This window comes from Oryctolagus cuniculus, chromosome 16, assembly GCF_051225735.1.
Source record: "Oryctolagus cuniculus isolate XC-2025 breed Fujian yellow rabbit chromosome 16, ASM5122573v1, whole genome shotgun sequence".
In the NCBI taxonomy this organism is placed as follows: Eukaryota; Metazoa; Chordata; class Mammalia; order Lagomorpha; family Leporidae; genus Oryctolagus; species Oryctolagus cuniculus.
The window spans coordinates 7,007,596-7,028,499 of NC_142882.1; the positions used below are offsets into that span (position 1 = coordinate 7,007,596).

The 20,904-nt window shown below is 39.2% G+C and overlaps 1 protein-coding gene and 1 pseudogene across 1 annotated transcript; both read left to right on the forward strand.

The window, feature by feature from the left end:
* The first annotated feature begins 1,808 nt into the window (after window positions 1-1,808).
* On the forward strand, window positions 1,809-2,774 carry LOC149121440 (vomeronasal type-2 receptor 116-like; annotated as a pseudogene).
* Window positions 2,775-9,764: 6,990 nt separating this feature from the next.
* On the forward strand, window positions 9,765-20,322 carry LOC149121441 (vomeronasal type-2 receptor 116-like). Its single transcript, XM_089316332.1, has 6 exons — window positions 9,765-9,880; window positions 12,811-13,096; window positions 13,466-14,272; window positions 14,967-15,194; window positions 15,542-15,665; window positions 19,388-20,322. Exons 1-6 carry the CDS (start codon window positions 9,765-9,767, stop codon window positions 20,320-20,322), a joined length of 2,496 nt encoding a protein of 831 aa, XP_089172458.1.
* Window positions 20,323-20,904: the final 582 nt, after the last annotated feature.

Sequence of the window (20,904 nt, forward strand, 5' to 3'; positions counted from 1 at the left end):
AAAAGTGGAATTGTTTAAAATGATAATGGGATTGTGTAATTAAGTCAGTGTATCAGTAATTGATTAAGTAGTGCTTGAATACAAGATTAAACACAGAGAAAAGTTATTTTCACTTCACAGTTCTGGAAAATGAAGCTTTCCTTTAGAACGACTTAATCCACATCCTACCATAGAGAGTTATGCTTCACAGAGATAGCTGGATGCTTTCTCTGCACCTAAAATTCGCAAACTTCCAATCCACGATATTAAGAGTGGCATAGCAGGTTAAGCCTCTGCCTGATGCAGGCATCCCAAATGGTACCAGTTTCAGTCCCAGCTGCTTTACTTCAAGTCCTGTTATCTGCAGATGCTTGGGGTTTTGGTCTGACACCCACTTGGGAAATCAAGAAGAAACTCCTGGTTACTGGTTTCAGATCAGCCCAGCTCCAGCCATTGCAGTCTTTTGGAGTATGAACCACCAGGTGAAAGATTTTCTGTCCCTTTCTCTCTCTTCCTCTCTCTCTTTTTCCTTTCCTCTCCTCCTCCCCCTGTCACTCTCCCTCTTCTTTCCTCCTTCTACTTCTCCTATATCTGTAACTCTGCCTTTCAAGTAATTGAAAATAAATAAGCCAGCGCCACAGCTCACTAGGCTAACCCTCTGCCTTGTGGTGCTGGCACACCGGGTTCTAGTCCCGGTTGGGGTGCTGGATTCTGTCCCGGTTGCCCCTTTTCCAGGCCAGCTCTCTGCTGTGGCCAGGGAGTGCAGTGGAGGATGGCCCAGGTGCTTGGGCCCTGCACCCCATGGGAGACCAGGAGAAGCACCTGTCTCCTGCCTTCAGATCAGAGCAGTGCACTGGCTGCAGTGCACCAGCTGTGGTGGCCATTGGAGGGTGAACCAATGGCAAAGGAAGACTTTTCTATCTGTCTCTCTCACTGTCCACTCTGCCTGTCAAAAAATTTAAAATAAATAAATAAATAAACTTTCATTAAAAACCAACACAAGGAACCTTGACCTGTTGAATAGGTCATGATATTATTGAGTGAATAGCACTCTTAAAACAAGGGCTGCTGCTTGCTCTTGTTCAAAGTGAGGACACAGCAAGTATGTGTCATGTATAAGGGCAGAGTAGTCCTCACCACACATGGAATCCTCTGGTACCTTGACCATCACTTCCCAATCCTAAGAAATCTTGAAGAATGAGTTTGTGGTGTTAAAATGACACAGGTTAAGATATACTTTTAAAGCAACATGAAGAGGTTCAGAGAGTAGGTCTTAGGGCTCTGTTATTAGAAAAAGAGAATGTACCCATCAGTATGTAAGGTACTTAGGGAGAGTAAGTAATAATTGACTAATATGAGGTAGATGGACATGAATTTTTTATTTATTTTTTATTTTTATTTTTAATGAATTTAAGTTATTTGAGAACAGAGTAACAGACAGTAGAGGGGAGACAGATAGAAAGGTTTCCCTCTGTTTGTTTACTCCCCAAATGGCCGCAATTACCAGAGCAGTGCTTATTCAAAGCCAGAGGCTAGGCATTTCTTCCCATCTCCACAGGGGTTCAGGGGCTTAAGGACTGGGGCCATACTCTCCTGCTTTCCCAGGCCATAGCAGAGAGCCAGATTGGAAGAGCCGTCAGGGCTAGAATTGGCACCCACAAGGGATTAAAATACTGAGCCACTAGCCTGCCCCTGAAAAGCATAAATAATGCCTAAAAAATTCATAGATGTCATTTTTATATGTTGTCATCAACAACAAATAATGAGTATTTGTCTAAACTAGCTCAGTTGGGTATTTTAGAAGGTCCTTGTAAAGCAGAAATAACTGAATGGGGGATGATGTTACTGTAAGTTTCTCACCAGATATGGATCAGTGTGTGAAGTGTCTGGATCATCAGTATGCCAGTGCAGAGCACGACCGCTGCCTGCACAAAACTGTGGCCTTCTTGGCTTATGAAGACCCATTAGGAATCACCCTGGTCTGCACAGCTCTGTGTTTTTCTGTCCTCACCACTGGGGTTCTTGGTGTCTTTGTGAAGCACGGAGACACTCCCATAGTCAAGGCAAACAATCGTTGTCTCAGCTACATCCTGCTCATTGCCCTCATCTTCTGCTTCCTCTGTTCCTTACTCTTCATTGGTCATCCCAATACAGACACCTGTGTCCTCCAGCAAACCACATTTGGAGTGGTGTTCACCATGGCTGTTTCCACTGTCCTGGCCAAAACTACCACTGTGGTTCTGGCCTTCAAGGTCACTTCCCCAGGAGAAGGATGAGACAGTGGCTGCTATCAGGGTTACCTAACTCCATTATTCCCATCTGCTCCCTGATCCAACTGGCTCTGTGCCATCTGGCTTGGAACTTCTCCTCCCTTTATTGACACAGGTGCACACTCAGAGCATGGCCACATCATCCTGATGTGTAACAAGGGCTCAGTCACTGCCTTCTACTGTGTCCTGGGCTACCTGGGCTCCTTGGCCATGGCCAGCTTCACTGTGGCTTTCCTAGCCAGGAATCTGCCTGACACCTTCAATGAAGCCAAGTTCCTGACATTCAGCATGCTGGTGTTCTGCAGTGTCTGGGTGACCTTCCTGCCTGTCTACCACAGCACCAAGGGGAAGGTCATGGTGGCTGTGGAGGTCTTCTCCATCTTGGCTTCTGGTGCAGGGCTCCTGGGCTGCATCTTTGTCCCCAAGTGCTACATTATTCTCCTAAGACCTGAGAAGAATGCTTTGAAAGGATTAATGGGTAGGATAATTTCCAAGGAAATGGATCTTCTGAAGAGTAGCTCTTAAGGCTCTCGCAGTTTTCCATGGTTAGAAACTAAAATTCAAAAAACTGGTTTTGCATTCTGATGTTATAAAATAACTTGCAGAATGTAACTGACTTATGAACAATTTATACTTCTCTTAAAATGTTTTTGTTCTGAAGCACCAATTCACAGAAAAGAAAGGGAGAGTGGGACAAACCTTCCATCTGCTGATAGATGCTGAAGATGTCTAAGTGGCCCAGCGTTGGTTCTGAAGAGAAGCCTTTGAGGCTCTCTCAGTTTCAAGGATTTGAAACTAGTATTTACAAAACTGATTTTGCATTCTGATGCTATAAAATAACTTGAACATTTTAATCACCTTATGAACGTCTTACATTTCTCTTAGAAACTTTTTAATTCTCATACACTGAATAACAAAACAGAGCTATAGTGGGAAAAACCATCTGGTGATATACTCTGAAGATATCCACAGTGGTACAGTGCTGGTTCAGGCCAAAGAAAGGAGCTCAGTTAGGTTTCCATGTGGGTGTCAGGGACTGCAAGAGGCCATCTTCCACTGCTTTTTCTGAATCATCAGCAGGGAGCTGGATTGCAAGTGGACAACCGGGACATGGCCTGGCACCCACATAGGATGTTGGGGTTACAGGTGAAGGTTATATCCACTACACCCCAACACAGGCCGCAATCATCCTCTCTTCTTTAAAATAATACTGTGTACAAATTTCTTAGCCTGGGTTTTAAGTTCACAAATAAAACCCATCTCAGATAAAGGCTCTCCTTGAATCTTTTCATTTCTGCATTTTCATTGTCAACTAGTGAATGCCGTAACATACTTATTTTAATAAAATGAGTTACATGTTTATTTGCTGTTTTCGTTCATTCAGGGTCTGTATTAACTTCAGATTTGTAATATACTTGGAATATTTTCATGTAATCATTGGACATGTTAAATCATTTTAATATGTATATGCATTATCCAGGAAATTCTTAATTATGATATCATTTCATATAGATTTGAAATGATGTGATAATCACACACCAAGTTTTCACTATATGTAGAACTGATTCTGCAAACTTCTTTTCCATCTGCTCATTTCTGCTTATTGTCAATTTGACTTTAGATTTACTTTTGCCAATACCAGACATAAGAAAGTGATTTTTATATCTTCTTCAGCAGAAAATAATTAAACAAAAAGTAACAATTTTAAAGTGAAGTAATGGCATTTGGACCATTCACTCTCTTGTGCAACTGTTATCTCTGTCATATTTTAAAAATATTTTCTTTGCTACAAATCAGGTTCCTTATCCATTAATGGTCACTTTCAGTTCCTTCTCTTGTAAGTCACACAACCACCAGTCTGTTTCTCTTTCCATGGATTTAATGTCCTGAGTGTTTAGTATAAATTAAATATTAGACTCTGTGGATTTAGGTGGCCTTTGATTTTGCATGGTGTTTTCAAGGAGCATTCACATCATTGCGGGTATGTACATTTTTCATGACAAACTGATAATTCCTTGTAGTAATTCATTGAGTTTTGTGTGTCCAGTTAACCATACACTGACTTGTGTGTTATTTTTCACTTTGGCTGTTTGGAGACACACACTGATGTACAAGAGATTTTTGCCTATTTTCTAATTTTGGAGTGTACCATTAGGTGTGGGATGTTTTGGTCATCAATGAATTTTATGTTGAATTTGCTAAGGAGGTGACAACTGTCTTCCATACCATATGTGTTGTAACTTTCTAGCATGGTTTCAAGATGCCAAATTCCCTATGGCATCTCTGACACCTGAAAACTTTGAAAGTTTTTATAGCCAGTTAGTGTTTGTGAAGTAGAGGCTCCTTCTGGTGTGGAACGGCTTGTCCATACTTAGTACTGATTAGCATCATTTGTAATGTCCTTTGGTCATTTATTTATCTGTGCAGAAATATCCATCATATTATATTCCCATTGTTCATGAATTATATTTTGTTGTTACTTCTGCTTTCTAAAAATATATTTTTTGTTTGTAAGTTACTCAATTTGTTTATATTTCAAATTTTACTTGATGTATACAAGTTTCATGAATATCATATATACAGTTTTAGATCACAGAGATACTTCCCACCTATTCATTCGTCCTGTCCACAAAAAATCTGAAGCTTCTTTTTTAAAAAAGATTTATTTATTTTATTTGAAAGAGTTAAACAGAGAGAGGAGAGGCAGAGAGAGAGAGAGGTCTTCCATCTGATGATTCACTCCCAAATTGGCCGCAATGGCCAGAGCTGTGCCGATCCAAAGCCAGGAGCTCCTTCCAGGTCTCCCATGATTTGGGCCATCCTCCACTGCCTTCCCAGGCCACACAGAGAGCCAGACAGGAATTGGAACAAACGAGTCTCAAACTGGTGCCCATATAGGATGCTGGCACTTCAGACCAGGGTGTTATCCCACTGCTCCACAGCGCCAGCCCCAATCTTATTCTTCTTCCTCCTCCCTCTCCTATCGCCACTCTTAATTTTTGCAAAGAACTGTTTTCTGGTTTACTTTATACTCAAGAGATTAACCTTACCATATGTAATGTGTTCTACAAATGGTATGAAGAAACCAACACTATTCCTCAAAATAAAGACAAAGGCTATAAAAAAAAACATGGAATCTCAAATTGTCAATTTTACTCCAACATTACATTTAGGCACTTATTATGATGGATAAGAGAATACATATGGTTTATGTCTGTTGTTGATACTGGCTGATTTCTCTTAAGTATCATGGTTTTCAGCTGCATCAATTTTGTTGTGATAGACAGGATTTCTTTTCTTTTTTTTTCCTGCTGATTAATATTCTTAGAGTATATATACCATGGTTTCTTTATCCAGTCAGCTATTGATGGATATCTGGGTTGATTCCATTTCTTAGCTATTTTGAATTGAGCTGCAATGAATGGGGGTATAGATGACCCTTTTTCGTGCTGATTTCATTTTGTTTGAGTAGATTCCTAGGAATCAGTTGGATGGGTCATATGGCAGATCTATTTTCAGCTCTCATAGGTTTCTATACTGTGTTTCACAATGACCGAATCAGTTTACATTCCCACAACCTGTGGATGAGGGTACATTTTCCTTCAAATCCTCTCCAGCACAGGTTGTTTGTTGATTTCTGTAGGAGAGACATTTGGACAGGTGAGGTGAAATCAACCTAAATGCCCATCAATGGAAGAATGGATAAAGAAACTATGGATATGAACTCTATAGAATACTACAAAGTGGTAAAAGCAAAAAATGAAATCTGGTTATTTGCAACAAAATGGAGGAATCTGGAAAACATCATGCTGAGTGAAATAAGCCAGTCCCAAAGGTACAAATATCCTATGTTCTCCCTGATCTGTGACAACTAACTGAGCACCTAAAAGGAAACCTGTAGAAGTGAAACTGACACTAGGAGAAGCAATGACTTGATTAGTGCTTTGAGCAACAGTTTACTATTTTATTCTTTTTAGTATTTTCTTTTTCTACTTAATACCATTGGTTGAACTCTTGAATGAACATTGAATTATCCTTAGGTGTTTAAAGTTAACTGAAAATTGATCCCTGTTAAAATAAGAGTGGGAGGAGCCAAACCTGTGGTGCAGCAGGTTAATGCCATGGCCTGAAGTGTCAGTATCCCACATGGGTGCCGGTTCAAGTCCCAGCTGCTCTTCTTTGGATCCATCTCTATTCTATGGCCTGGGATAGCAGTAGAAGATGGCCCAAGTTGTTGGGCCCCTGCACCCAAGCGGGAGACCTGGAAGAAGCTCCTGTCTCTTGGCTTCCAATTGGTGCAGCCCCGGCTGTTGCGGCCATCTGGGAAGTGATCCAGTGGGTGGAAAAGCTTTCTATCTGTCTCTACCTCTCTCTGTAACTCTGTCTTTCAAATAAATAAAATAAGCCTTTCAAAAAGAATAAGAGTGAGAATAAGAGATGGAGGAGATATACAGTTTGGCACATCCTCCCTCGGACTTATCCCTAAGGGTAAAGCTAAAAATGTGTCATGGGACTCAAAATCACATTAAGTTGGCAGATATAAACACTGTCTTACTAGTTAAAGTGATCAGTTTAAGTTCATAATTGATCATAAATATAGGATTAAGTGTCAAAGGATCACATAAATAAGACCAGTGTCTGCTAATAATAATTGATAGAATTAAAAAGGAGAGAACAATCCAACATAGGATGCTGGATACACAGGAGAATCATAGAATTATCAATGCCCTAAACAGCACTTTGGCCTCAGAATCAGCCCTTAAGGCATTTGGATTTGGCTGTAAAGCCTATGAGAGGCATGGAGGCATGGAAAGCCAAGACACTGTAGCCAAAAAAAAAAAAAAAAAAAAAAAAAAAAAAAAAAAAAAAAGCCTACAGGAAAGATCTCTGTCAGTGAGATCCCAGTGTAAATAATGGGCCATCAAAGAGGGAAGTACCTTTTTCTGAAGGGAGGAGGGATCTTCCCCTTTAATTATGGCCTTGTCTAAATAAGGTTGGAGTTTGTGAACTGAAGAGGCTTCCAGGGGCTGGTGCCATGGCTCACTTAGTTAATCCTGCGCTGTGGCACTGACATCAAATATGGGCACCAGGTTCTAGTCCCAGTTGCTCCTCTTCCAGTTGAGCTCTCTGCTCTGGCCCCGGAAGGCAGTGGAGGATGGCCAAAAGTGCTTGAGTTTTTGCACCCACATGGGAGACCAGGAAGAAGCAGCTGGCTCCTGGCTTCAGATCGGCATAGTTCCGGCCACAGCAGCCATTTGTGGGGTGAACAAACAGAAGGAAGACATTTCTCTCTGCCTCTCTCTCTCTCACTGTCTAACTCTATTCATAAAAAAAAAAAAAAATAGGCTCCAAAGCCTTGGCAGCTCATGACGAAAGCCTCAGGTGATTACTGACATCATAAACAAGAGTGTCAATTGTTAAATCAATAACAGGAATTACTGTACACTTGCTCCTATATAGGACCTCTGTGTTGTACTATGAGAATTAACGGTAAAACTAATCTTCAAACAGGACTTTATACTTTGTGTGTCTGTGTGGGTGCAAACTGTTGTAATTTTACTTAGTATAGAGTTGATCTTCTGTATATAAAGATAATAAAATGAATCTGAGTGAAGAATGGGATGGGAGAGGGATAAAGAAATGGATGGTATGCCGGTGGGAGGGTTGTTACGGGAGGAAGAACCACTGTAATCCAAAAGCAGTACTTTTGAAATTTACATTTGTTAAATAAAAGTTTTCTATAAAAAAAGAATGTAGAAGATATGTGATCAATATGAAAGAAATAGTTAAACAAAAAAATGATGAATAGATCTGGGTGCCAAATTTTTTGAAATTCATGCATAATGTTTCATAACACACATTTTCAATACATTTTCAAAGCCTTCTCATTGCATGGAATTCATCCTTTCCAGTCCCAACCTTTGTTCAGTGAATCTTGTGCATTCAGATTGACTCTACTTTAGTTTCTACACATTAGAGAGAATGGGAGATGTTTGCTCTCTGATTTAGATTTACTTTTCTTGTTTAACTGAATAGACAATAAGTTTTGTCATTGTACTGGTAATAAATCTAACTCATTAAGACATTATATTTTCAATTTTATGCAAGTCAGCAAATTCTGTGTGTTTTGTGCCTATACTTCATCTCAATTTGCATGAGCCCGTATTCAAAATCTCACTAATGGCATCAGAGCAGTGACTAGGCAATGGAGAATGTGTTTTGCTTAAAATATTAGGGAACTAATTGATAGCAGTTTGAGTTTAGGAAACTTCTGAGTGGAATAACAGAGTTCTCTTCCATGCTCTCTTGTTTCCCTCCTCATTAGATTTACTCCATTAGTGATACCTCACACTGATATGCAAGCACAAATGATTAGTCAGTGTTGATCATCTTTATTGCTTACAAGACATGCTATCCATTTTGTTCAGTTGTGTTGTGCAGTCTCTTGGTTTTGCAAAGTGTTAAAGGTATGTAGCTGCCATGATGGTGTCCTACATGAGTCCTTAAAGTCGCTTACATTCAAGAAGTACAAGTATCTGTATGCATCATCCTGCCCTTGGTGTTTGTCGTGGTGGGAATAAAGTGATGACTTCCAGCTAGTATTGTCTGCCTTATAGTAAAAAGTGAGAAGTCCTCAAATAGTCCCTAGTGCTCATGAGAGTATTAACCAAGGTTTTAGTGTGAAAACAGATTACCATGAGATTACCATGGTTAACAGCAATGTGGAAGGGTTTCATATTTTACAACTGAAGATGTGATGATTTGACATATAGAATGAAACTCCTGAATTCAGGGTGATTACTGGTTCCACAGTGCTTGAGAATCAGAAGGCCTATTGGGTATCTTTGTAAACAGGATCTGCTTTGGGTCTGTGTGGCATCAAGGCAATGTGTGGCTCCCCAGAACATGGGGTCTGGAGGCTTCCCTATTATTCTTTGGGTCTTTGAAGTGTGTTACACTGGATTTTTCTGGTCTGAAAACTTTCTGAGAAACTCACCTGATGCCTCTCTTCATGCGCTCTGATGCAATCCAAGTACATAATTGCCAAAGTTCATGGAGAGGTTTATTGACAAAGCTCATGGACCAAATGTAACTAATAGAATTTATGCCCTTGAGTCTTTGTACCCATGGACTTGGAGGAAATACTTGCACCTGGGGTGAAGAGGATGATTCACAAACATGTTTTCCTTCTTGTGTTTTTCATCAGGACAGAAGCCCTGAGCTGCACAGCCTCAGGGTAGTAAGGGTTCCAGATTCCCACATGGACGAATGGACAGATGGTAGAAAGAAATCAGATTGAGCAGTATTAAAATGGCTTGATTTGAGGAATCACACACACACACACACACACACACATGCTATTTGTATGCACATGCATGACCCTTCAAGTTCCACTATGGTTGTGTCCTAGGGTTTTCACAGACTTTGAAGATGTTCCCTTTGAATTTTCTGTTGCTCTTTTTGCAATTGTGTCTCCTTGTGACTTGTCATGATGATCAGAACTGCTTTTTCCAGATGGAACGGAGTTATTACAAGGATGGAGATATTGAGATCACTGCTTTTTTCCCCATTTACATATACCTTGTGGACAGAATGATTAATATTTTCAAAAACCATGTCACATTCAAAGGGTAAGTTCTCTTTGCCATAATCATTTTCCTTGATTTACATAATAGATGCTTGCTATTGGGTCTGCAGATGCATAGACACATGCGCTGTGTGTCCCTGCCCTTTCCATTTCTGTCCCACCTAAAAAGTTCTGATAATTAACTTGGGGCATGTGGAAGACATTTCTTTCTGCCTGGCACATTGAATTGTTCAGGGAAATGTTATCTCATCATAGGAGAAAGGAGAGTCTGGTTGGGATCTTCTTGTCCTTCGCTGTCCACGTTCATCAGCTCAGGGGCCTATTGTGCCTCAGTAGCAGGTTCTTACAGAACCCATGCACTGAAATGAACAACCCTGAGTTACATGAGCTCTTCCACATGTGCTCACAAACTTTTCTGCTACATATTAGATTTGGGGCCATGAGCTCACTTCATTTCTTCTACAGTCAAAAAGAAGAAAAGATATTCAAGAAAGTAAGATTTTACTAGGTAAAAGTAACCTCAGGCCACAAGTATAATAATAATTGTATGTTAATGATGAATATACCCATGAGAATTGTAATGGTTGGAATCTACACATTCAGGATGCACCCCTGATTCTTTTTCTGGAAAAATACATTTCAGAAGAGGGATTATTCTGCTTCTGCACATCTTTAAGATACAGTCTACCTGTAGCTAAATATAAATGTTTCATATATATTTATATAGGAATATTTCATGCCTCCAGAATATAGTATCTTGTAGGTCAGTGAAATTGTTTTCCTCACATCTGTTTATTTTGGTGCTAATTTCTAATTGGTTTCTACTGTAAGCTATAAAAGTAGGTTGATGATACATAGATCTTTGATAGAAGGTAGATATTAGGACATATATCATTGCAGTATCATTAAAGCCAATGGAATTTAGAACTATAGTTGGTGCCACAAAGGTGAGACAATTGATCAAGTATTTTAGGCATTTGTCCTAAGTTCTATCCAGAAAAAATCTAATGAATACCAGCTTGGTATAATGATATTATTCACTTCACATTATTTTTATGAATTTGCCTATTTTGATAGTGCACATGACATCCCAATTATGAAATATTTATTTATTATTAGTAGTGGTATTTCCAATGGTTATGCATGCAGTACATCATTTACGTGTACCCTAAATGATGGAGACCAGAAGAGTGTAAATTTCCCATAGTAGGAATAGAGTTTATGAATAGAGCCCAGGTTCCTCCAAGATGTACACCTTGCCAACTGGAGATCATAACCAAATCTTAGCAAACCCAGAAGAAAATGCCTGTGTTAATGATACATGGGAATACAATATAAGATTCAACAACTTTAGAATACCCAATAATTATTTATAAACTGTTCTTAGAGATAAGAAACACAACATAAAACAGATTGAAAAGGCAACTCTCAAAAATGCCCAGTGTGTCCAAAAACCTTTTAGAGCTTTTATACCAATGGCAGTGGGAATAAGAAATGAGAGGTTAAGGAATTGATGGAAATATAAAGAATGAGGAGGGGAACAGAGAAATATGAACTACAAAATGGAATATTATTTGATACTCTTAGCAAGGATTTTTAAAGTTCTTCATTATATACAAAGTATGAGTGAAATATTTGGATAACAAATATTTATAGAAATGAGATTTATACAAAACAATAGATATTGAGCAACTCTTTACATGGTAATGGATATCTATATATAAATATATAGGCAGAATATGTATATAATATGCATGCATGCATACATATTATGTTGCAACATGAACCAAGAAAAGAAAAACTGTCACTTCCTCTGGAGCACACAGTGACCCTTAATATCAGTGTACATGACCTAGTCTATTCATAATGACTCAACACACAGTAAATCTGAAATAAATACAAGGGGCTCCTCATTTACATACTTTGTGAAATGTCAGAACCTGGAAAGTAGAAATGCTTCATGTTCTTTGCATGGAAGGATATTTATGTTTGGTTCTGTAGGGAAACTTGGGTGAATAAGGCCAGTTTGGAGTATATACTTATACCACTGATAATGATTTACTTTAATATATACCTAGTGTTCAAAATAAATGCATGACTGTCTTCATTGTAAAGCATTACAAATCCAACTGGGGAGTGTTTCAGGCTTTTATCAAGTGTCCCTCCCTTTTCACTGATTTCCTTCTTTCAAGCTCTGAATCTGATTTCATTTTCCTGGCTTGTGATGGTGGTTGATGGGTGAGTTTGTTGGGGAAGAGATTTTTCAGGATATATCCAGACTTACATCTGCCATTCTCGGTGCTTTGACGTCATCCTTCTATGTGATCACATAGCCTTCAGTTGAGTTACTCTCTTTTCCCATTACAACCTGCAGCCTTATGATCATAGGACTCCTATTTCAAGAAGCATATAATGATGTGATAAGATGAAGCATCATTGTAGTTTCTGAATATAGGAGTATCTGTAGAGGCAGTGCTAAAGATGCACCTTTACTTGTCAAGTTTTCTTTGAAACTTGAATGTTCTTTCTAGGTGTGCATAAACATTCGAAAGGGCATTCCAGAGCATATTATAGTATTTAGATATCAAATATAAAAACTTAGAAGACGTAGTTGTTGCCAGAGATGATTTAAATTGATAGGTTTATATTAAAAAATAAGATCATTTTCTTTGGCTGCATGGACAGCCATGTGATAACATGCCCAAGACATTGTAATGTAAAAGCAGATCTTATTTTCAGAATCATTTAGGCTGGGAGACAGATCAAGGGAGTAGCAGCTATGGTTCTGGTGAGGACATGTGTCCTGCAAATGCAACACTCTTAACACGCTGTCCTCAGCAAATGTGCAGATAATCATTAGAACATATGAATCTTTGGCCAAGACCAATCCATCTGTTACAGTTATTACAGTAGAATTGATGATAATCTGGATTTGAGGCTTCTCCCTTAAAGATCCTTGTGCATTTCATGCAGATTTCAGTCCAAAAACTACCAGTATGCTCTGGCCTTGGTTTTTGCTATTGAGGAGATCAACAAGAACCCCCAGCTTTTACCCAACGTGACCTTGGGATTTGATCTCTACAATGTCATGCACAGTGACATGATGGTGATGCAGAATCCCTTCATCTGGCTTGCAGGACTGAAAGAGGATGTTCCCAATTACACGTGTAGGAAACAGAGCAAGTCTCTAGCTGTAATATCAGGAACAAGCATTGCTGTCCAAGTAGGGACACTGCTGGAACTCTACAAAATTCCACAGGTGAGTGTGTAAGTGAAAGAGAGGGATAAAAGCACATCACCTGAGGTGCCTGACTTAGACCCAAAAATTTAAGTGACAGAACCAAATACACTTGCCACAGCGTGTGATCAAAAGAGAAGGTGTATAGAGATTTGGTGGATTAGCCACATATTATCAGCATGAGAGGTGTTGGTGAGTGAAAAGGAGAAATGTTTTCCTTAATCTGTGAATGTAATATCTCAGGAACTAGGATGTTTTCATGCAAGGCGGATGAGAAAAATGAAATATTCTAAAATCTTACGATGTTTCCATCATCTGCTTAATTTCTTCAGGAATAAGATAGTACACTATGGCAATATACTTACACATATTTCTTGCATTTTCCCTTAGCTGACACTTGGGTCTTTTGAACCACTTCTGAGTGATAGTGGTCAGTTTCCTTCCCTCTATCAGATGGCCCCCAAAGACACTTCTCTGGCCCGTGGCATAGTCTCCTTGATGCTTCATTTCAGCTGGACCTGGGTGGGTTTGGCCATCTCAGACCTCCCAAAAGGTATTCAGTTTATGTCCAATTTGAAAGTAGAGCTGCAGAAGAATGGCATCTGTGTGGACTTTGTGGAATTGATTCCAGTTACTGAGGAGTCTCGTATTTCACTCCAGAATAGGTTTCATATCCAGATCCTAAAATCATCAGCAAATGTGGTGATTCTTTTCTGTGACACTGATTCACTCATAGGCATCAGCTTTCCAACATGGCAACGTGTAATGACATGGAAAGTCTGGGTCACCACCTCACAATGGGATTTTGCCAGCGATGAGCATCATATCCTGCTGCACTCATTCCATGGGACTCTCATTTTTTCACACCACCATAGTGAGATCTCTGGTTTCAAAAACTTTCTTCGGACAGCTAACCCTTCCAAATACCCAGAAGACATTTACCTCTTAAGATTCTGGTCATTGGTTTTTGATTGCTCAGTTACTGGGGCATCCTGCAAAACCTTGAAAAACTGTCCACTGAATACCTCCTTGGAATTGTTGCCTCTTCATCATTTTGATATGAGCATGAGTGATGGGAGTTACAACATATATAATGCTGTGTATGCTGTGGCCCACAGCGTACATGAGATGCTTCTACCATTGTTAGAAATGCAACCAGGAAACAAGGGGGAAAAGGTGGCATTTTCTCCCTGGCAGGTAATTTGGTTTCCATTGCATGACATGTACTCCTGAAGTGATCCCTTTAACAGCTTCTGCCGGTGTTCAAACCAAGTAGCTTGGGATCCTTTCTCCAATCACAAGATATATATGAGCCTCTGCTTGTAATTTGTCATAAGACACAGGGTTCCATTGACAAGTGGGAAGGTAACTTGGATAAGCTTCAGTGCTGTGTCTTAAAAAGTACTCTCCCATCCTGTCAATTTAATTATGACTTGTGAATACCTAGACTGTGTCATTCCATTTTCAGTCTCAATGGTAAAAAAAAAAAAATATTGCTTTTTAGTGTCAAATGTTGTTGAGTATGTTCAGCCACAATGTACATAAGACATCTCATTAAATTGCATATTTTTTATCCTGGTAACTGTACTACAGATGGTTTTCCTAGGTACACTGAGAAAATAAGTGAGTGTTAGTAGCATGGACTCCACAGTTGGAAATGATCAGAATCTCACAGTTAAATCTTTTTGATTGCCCTAGTTTTTAGATGAAAATGAGTGAAATCATACTTACTTTGATGTAGTTCTCATCATGTTTTTAGTTTTAATTCATTGGGTGGCTATAAAATGTTCCCTTTGTTTATTTGTGATTATAGAGAAAAGGCTTTCTTTAAACTGGGTTTGATGTGTTATTGCTTGGGCAGTCTTCATGTGAATATAATGTATGTTTTCAGTTGCACCCGTTTCTCAAGAACCTCCAATTTACCAATCCTGTGGGTGACCTAGTGAATTTGAATCACTTGAGGAATTTGGAAGCTGAATATGACATTCTCAACTTTTGGAATTTTCCTTATGGTGTTGGACGTAAGGTTAAAGTAGGACAGTTTTCCCCTTATGCCTCACAGAGCCAGAAGTTGTCTCTCTCTGAGAATTTGATAGAATGGGCCACAGGAATTACAGAGGTAAGTTGCACCTGATCATAAGGTTCACAATGCACATTGTTACCCACAATTCATATGGGGATTTGTGCCACTTGGCTTATTAAAAACACACTTAGAGACATTAAACTACACCCCTTCCAATCTAAATATTTTCTTATGTTTTTAGTGTCTGAGGTTGGACAGTACACGCACTTGTTCCACCACATGTTTTGAATCTATTTATTTAGAAAATAAACTTGCATGTCATCATTGTGTCAGAAATAGGTGTTTACAGTTTAAGTGAACAGGTTGTGCAGGACTTGAAAACACTCTACATGGAACATAAGCAATAGTACCAACTCTGACCACACTCATCTGATTTTTCTCAGACTCCACACTCAGTATGCAGTGAGAGTTGTAGCCCTGGATTCAGGAAAACCCCTCTGGAGGGAAAGCCTACCTGTTGTTTTGATTGCACACCTTGTCCTGAGAATGAGATTTCCAATCAGACAGGTAAGTCAGTGCCAGCCTCATGGAGAAGTTAACACCTGTTTCTTAAAATAGTCCTCTTCTCCATGGAAAGAAAAGGATGTGGAGTATGACTGCTGAGAAGATTCTTTTCGCCTTCTGGTAGAAGTTAAACCTTATATTCAGTAATAACCCTTAAAATGATAAATGTTTGCACACGATACTTTACTGCATGTAGTATTTGCAAAATCATTTAGGTAAATTCACGTCTGTGTTCCTTGTACATGAATAGATAAAATGCTTTCACCTAATTCAAGTATAGCATGCTTGGAGTGAGAAAGCACAACTCTCATCAAACTGTGTGTAATTTGAAAAACTGTATTAGAAATTATACAGTATATCATGCTGAGGATAATACTCATCAGATATCATAAACGAGCTAACCTTAGCCTTTGAGCAAAATCATTGCATATCAAAATATAAATCTTCAGGAACATTCCTATGCTTACACTCATACGCACTCATGAGTAAAATTTATTTTGAAAGAATACAGGCTGACTTCCATGGTAAAAAGTATGCATATCAAGGTAGGTCAATGACAGCAAATTCAACACAAGCCCTTGAAGATAGGATGTGGACATTATAAGGAAACTGAAGTAAATAAAAATTGGAAGAGCTTACAGTTGGTGATCATAAAACAAGTAAAATTTATGAACCTCAACCAGTTGGAACAGTACTAAAAACAAGATTACAATGTCTGTGTGTGTTACACAAAGAGAGCTGAAGAGATCTCTGCACAGATGTAAAAGATACTAATACTAGAATATGTGAATCACTTAATGGTGATAGATTGAAGATTATAGAAGAAATTCAGAAATTTCCAGATAGAAACATTATAAAAACTTTGAGAAATATTTGAAAAATCCAAGTATCCTCATAGTTATTAAAATAATTCCCAATACTTTTATTGTGATAAACACCTTTATCAAACGTTCACATAGGAAAGGAACTCTTTTTTCAACTCCTGTACAGAATAGGAAAAATTCTGTTTCTTCTACAGGAACATCTTAACTTCTTTGATCAAATACTGCCAGATATTTCAGCAAAATGAAATTGTAAGACACTGTTGTTGAAATAAATTCACACATAGAAATTTTAAACAATGTAAACCCAACAGTATTTTTAAATAGGTTACATCATGCCCAATGTCTTGCATAAAGTGTAATTCAGTTTATAATCCTTGAAAAATAGTAATAAGAATTAGCATTTCTGAAGAAAAACATTTAATAAATTTAAGTGATCTAAGAATTATAAAAAAGAACAAAAAAACACAAAATGCCAAAAAGAAGGATCAGTTTTCAATCCTAAAGAGTATTTTAGAATGCTAAAAAACATGGAAGTTATGGCTGAAGATTGGATACAAAGTTGAATAAAGAATGCAACATCTGCAGGAAATTACCCATTGGTCTGTTTGTGCATATAATAAAAATGAAAGCCATGCAACTTATTATAGAGGAAGATTTAAAATGGCGTCATTTTCAACTGATATTGGGATGATGTAATACAATCAAAAATCAGTAATTGAGTTAAGTAGTGCTGGAATACTAGATTAAATACAAAAAGAGATATTTTTGCTTATCAATTCTGGAAAACAAAGCTCTGAAAGATGAGCACATGTAGTGTCTCAAAAGTATTAACTATCCAAAAATAGGACCTCCTAAACTTTGGAAGACATCTGCAAGTTGTGACAACTGACATGATGGAGAAATGTATGGAAAAAGAAGCGGATACTGGCAGAGATGGAGATAAAATTCATGTTCAAGAATAAAAAGGCAGCAAAGTGGAAATATGCCAGTAGTGTTCAAGGTGATCTACAGACAGACTTTGATTACAGGCAGCATCACAGTGTGTTCCTTGATGGAAATCTGCCCAAGGGTGGCATCTTATCCAGAAGGTATCAAGTGTACAACTCTTCTGTGTTTCTCTAGAGCTTGATCATCTGTTTTCTAATGGTGATCTCTCAATCAGTGCTTGCCCATAGAATGACTATCCAGATCCTACCTTAGAGAGATGTGGTTTAGTGAGATCGTTGTGTGCTTTCTGTGCACCCAAAATTCACAAAGTCAATCTCCCAGTGCATGACACTAAGAGTGGGAACCTGGGGCCAGTGCTGCATCATAGTAGTTGAAGCCTCTGACTGGGATGCCAGCATCCCAGTTGGGCAGCGGTTCCAGTCTCAGCTGCTTCACTTCCAATGCAGCTCTCTGCTGATGCTTAGGAAAGCAATAGAAGACATCCCAAGTTTCTGAGTCCACACCATGTAGGAGACCCAGAAGAAGCTCCCATTTATTGCCTTAAGACAGCCTAGTTCCATTTATTGCCATCATTTGGGGTGTGAATCACTGGTGGAAGATGTCTTTCTTTCTCTTTTTCACTCTTTTCCTTTCTCCCTATCCTTTTCTCCCTGCCCTCCTGTCCTTCTCTCTCTCCCTCTCCCTCTCTCTCCCTCATACTTCTCTGCCTCCTTCTCAAACTCTGCATTTCCATTAAATTATAAATAAATAAAAACACTCATTAGAAATAAAGACTGGGGCCCTTTGGTCATTGATTAGGCAATGAGAGTACAGAGGGAATAACACCAATAAAACAAGGGCTCACTGCAGACATGGAAAGCCAAGACTCTGGCCAAAAAATAGCCTACATGGAGGATCTCCTTGAGACCCCAGTGGAAAGAAATGATCGTCAAAGAAGGATATACTCTTCTCAGAAGGGAGGAGAGAACATCCACTTTGCTTATGGCAGTGTCCAAATGCTGATGGAGTCTATGGTTACAAGGGACTTCCATAGCCTTGGCAGCCCATGGCAAGAGCCTTGGGTGATCACTGATATCAAACATATGAGTGTTAATTGTTAAAGGAACAATGAAGTCACTGTGCATTTATTCCCCATTTAGGAACTCCATCCATAATGAGTTGAACTGTGAGAATCGACTGCAATTTTTTCTCAAACTGTACTCTATATGTAGTGTGTCTGTGTGGATGCAAACTATTGAAATCTATATGTTATATGGAGTTGGTCGTCTATATATAAAATCAAATAAAAATGTAACATAATGAAGAAGGAGATGGGAGAGGGTGAGGGAGGTGGGATGAGAGTTGGGATGGGAGGGTGGGTTTAGGGGAAAGAAACACAATATTTCTAAAGTTCTATCTATGAAAAATGCATTTGTTAAATAAAAACTTTAAAATAAAAAATTATGAAAAAATTCAATCACTACATAAAAACTTAAGAAAACAAGGACTGCTGCTTGCTCTTGTTGAAAGTGAGGATGCATCAAGCATGTGCCATATATAAAGGTCAGAGTAGTCTTTATAATACATGGAAACCTCTGGAATCTTGATCACCATTTCCAAGTGTGGAAAAACCATGAAGAATGAATTTGTGGTGTTAAAATGATACAGGCAAAAAAGGTAGGACTTAAAGCACCAGGAGTAGTTTCAGAGTAGCCTGTAGGGCTTTATTAGGATAAAAAGAACATGTACTCATCAGTATGTAAGGTAGTTAGAGAGATGAAGTAATAACTTTGGCTAACATGAGGAAGATGGGCATGAATAATGGCCAATAATTTCCTAGATGTTATTTTATATGCTATTTCAACATCAAATTAGGGCTATTTGCCTAAACTAGCTATGTCCGTTATTCCAGAAGGTCCTTGTGAATCAGAAATACCTGAACTCAGGATGATGTTCTTGTACGTTTCTTGCCAGATATGGACCAGTGTAGGAAGTGTCTGGATCATCAGTATGCCAACACAGAGCGAAACCAGTGCTTCTCCAAAAAACTGACCTTTCTGTCTTTTGAAGAGCCCCTGGGGATGACCTTGGTCTGCACAGCTCTGTGCTTCTCTGTCCTCACTGCTGTGGTTCTTGGGGTCTTTGTGAAGCACCGAGACACTCCCCTAGTCAAGGCCAATAATCGTTGTCTCAGCTACATCCTGCTCATCGCCCTCATCTTCTGCTTCCTCTGCTCCTTATTGTTTATTGGTCGTCCCAACACAACCACCTGTGTCCTCCAGCAGACCACATTTGGAGTGGTGTTCACCATGGCTGTTTCCACTGTCCTGGCCAAAACTATCACTGTGGTTCTGGCCTTCAAGGTCACTGCCCCAGGGAGAAGGATGAGACACTGGCTGATATCAGGGGTACCTAACTCCATTATTCCCATCTGCTCCCTGATCCAACTGGCTCTCTGTGCCATCTGGCTTGGGACTTCTCCTCCCTTTATTGACACAGATGCACACTCAGAGCATGGCCACATCATCCTGATGTGTAACAAGGGCTCAGTCACTGCCTTCTACTGTGTCCTGGGCTACCTGGGCTCCTTGGCCATGGCAAGCTTCACTGTGGCTTTCCTAGCCAGGAATCTGCCTGACACCTTCAATGAAGCCAAGTTCCTGACATTCAGCATGCTGGTGTTCTGCAGTGTGTGGGTGACCTTCCTGCCTGTCTACCACAGCACCAAGGGGAAGGTCATGGTGGCTGTGGAGGTCTTCTCCATCTTGGCCTCTGGTGCAGGGCTCCTGGGCTGCATCTTTGTCCCCAAGTGCTACATTATTCTCCTAAGACCTGAGAAGAATGCTTTGAAAGGATTAAGTGATAGAAGAATTTCTAAGGAAACAGATGTTCTCAGGTGTAGCTCTTAGGCTCTCTCAGTTTTTATTGGATAGAATCTAAAATTATAAAACTGATTTTGCATTCTGATGTTAAAAATATCTTGCAGAATGTAGCCTCCTTATGAACAATTTATACTTATCTTAATATGTTTTTGTTCTGAAGTACCAATTTACAGAAAATGAAGATAGAGAGTGGGAGAAACCTTCCATCTGGTAATGGAATCTGAAGATATCTGTAGTGGCCCAGTGCTAGTTCATGACATAGCAAGGAGATTAATTCAGATTTTCATGTGCGTGTCAAGGACAGAAAGGCTTAGGCCATCTTCCAAAGCATTTTCTAGATCTTAACAAAAAGCTTGATTGCAAGTGGAGTGGATAAGACATGAACTGGCACCAACATGGGATGTCGGGGTTATAGGTGCTACCTATAGCCACTATACCCCCATGCTGGACCTATTCCTTCTCTCTTCAAAATAATACTATGAACTAATTTATTAGTCTGGGTTTTATGTTCATAAGCACAAAACCAATCTCAGATAAAGCTCCCCTTGAAACTTTTCATTTCTTTTCAATCCTGTATTTTCAATGCCAACTCATTGACATTGTCATATT

Excerpts from the sequence above, each read along its gene's own strand:
- LOC149121441 (XM_089316332.1), top strand. The coding sequence starts at position 9,765 with ATGGAACGGAGTTATTACAAGGATGGAGATATTGAGATCACTGCTTTT. Across the intron at positions 9,881-12,810 it reads AACCATGTCACATTCAAAGG|ATTTCAGTCCAAAAACTACC; the intron begins GTAAGTTCTCTT and ends CATTTCATGCAG. Across the intron at positions 13,097-13,465 it reads AACTCTACAAAATTCCACAG|CTGACACTTGGGTCTTTTGA; the intron begins GTGAGTGTGTAA and ends ATTTTCCCTTAG.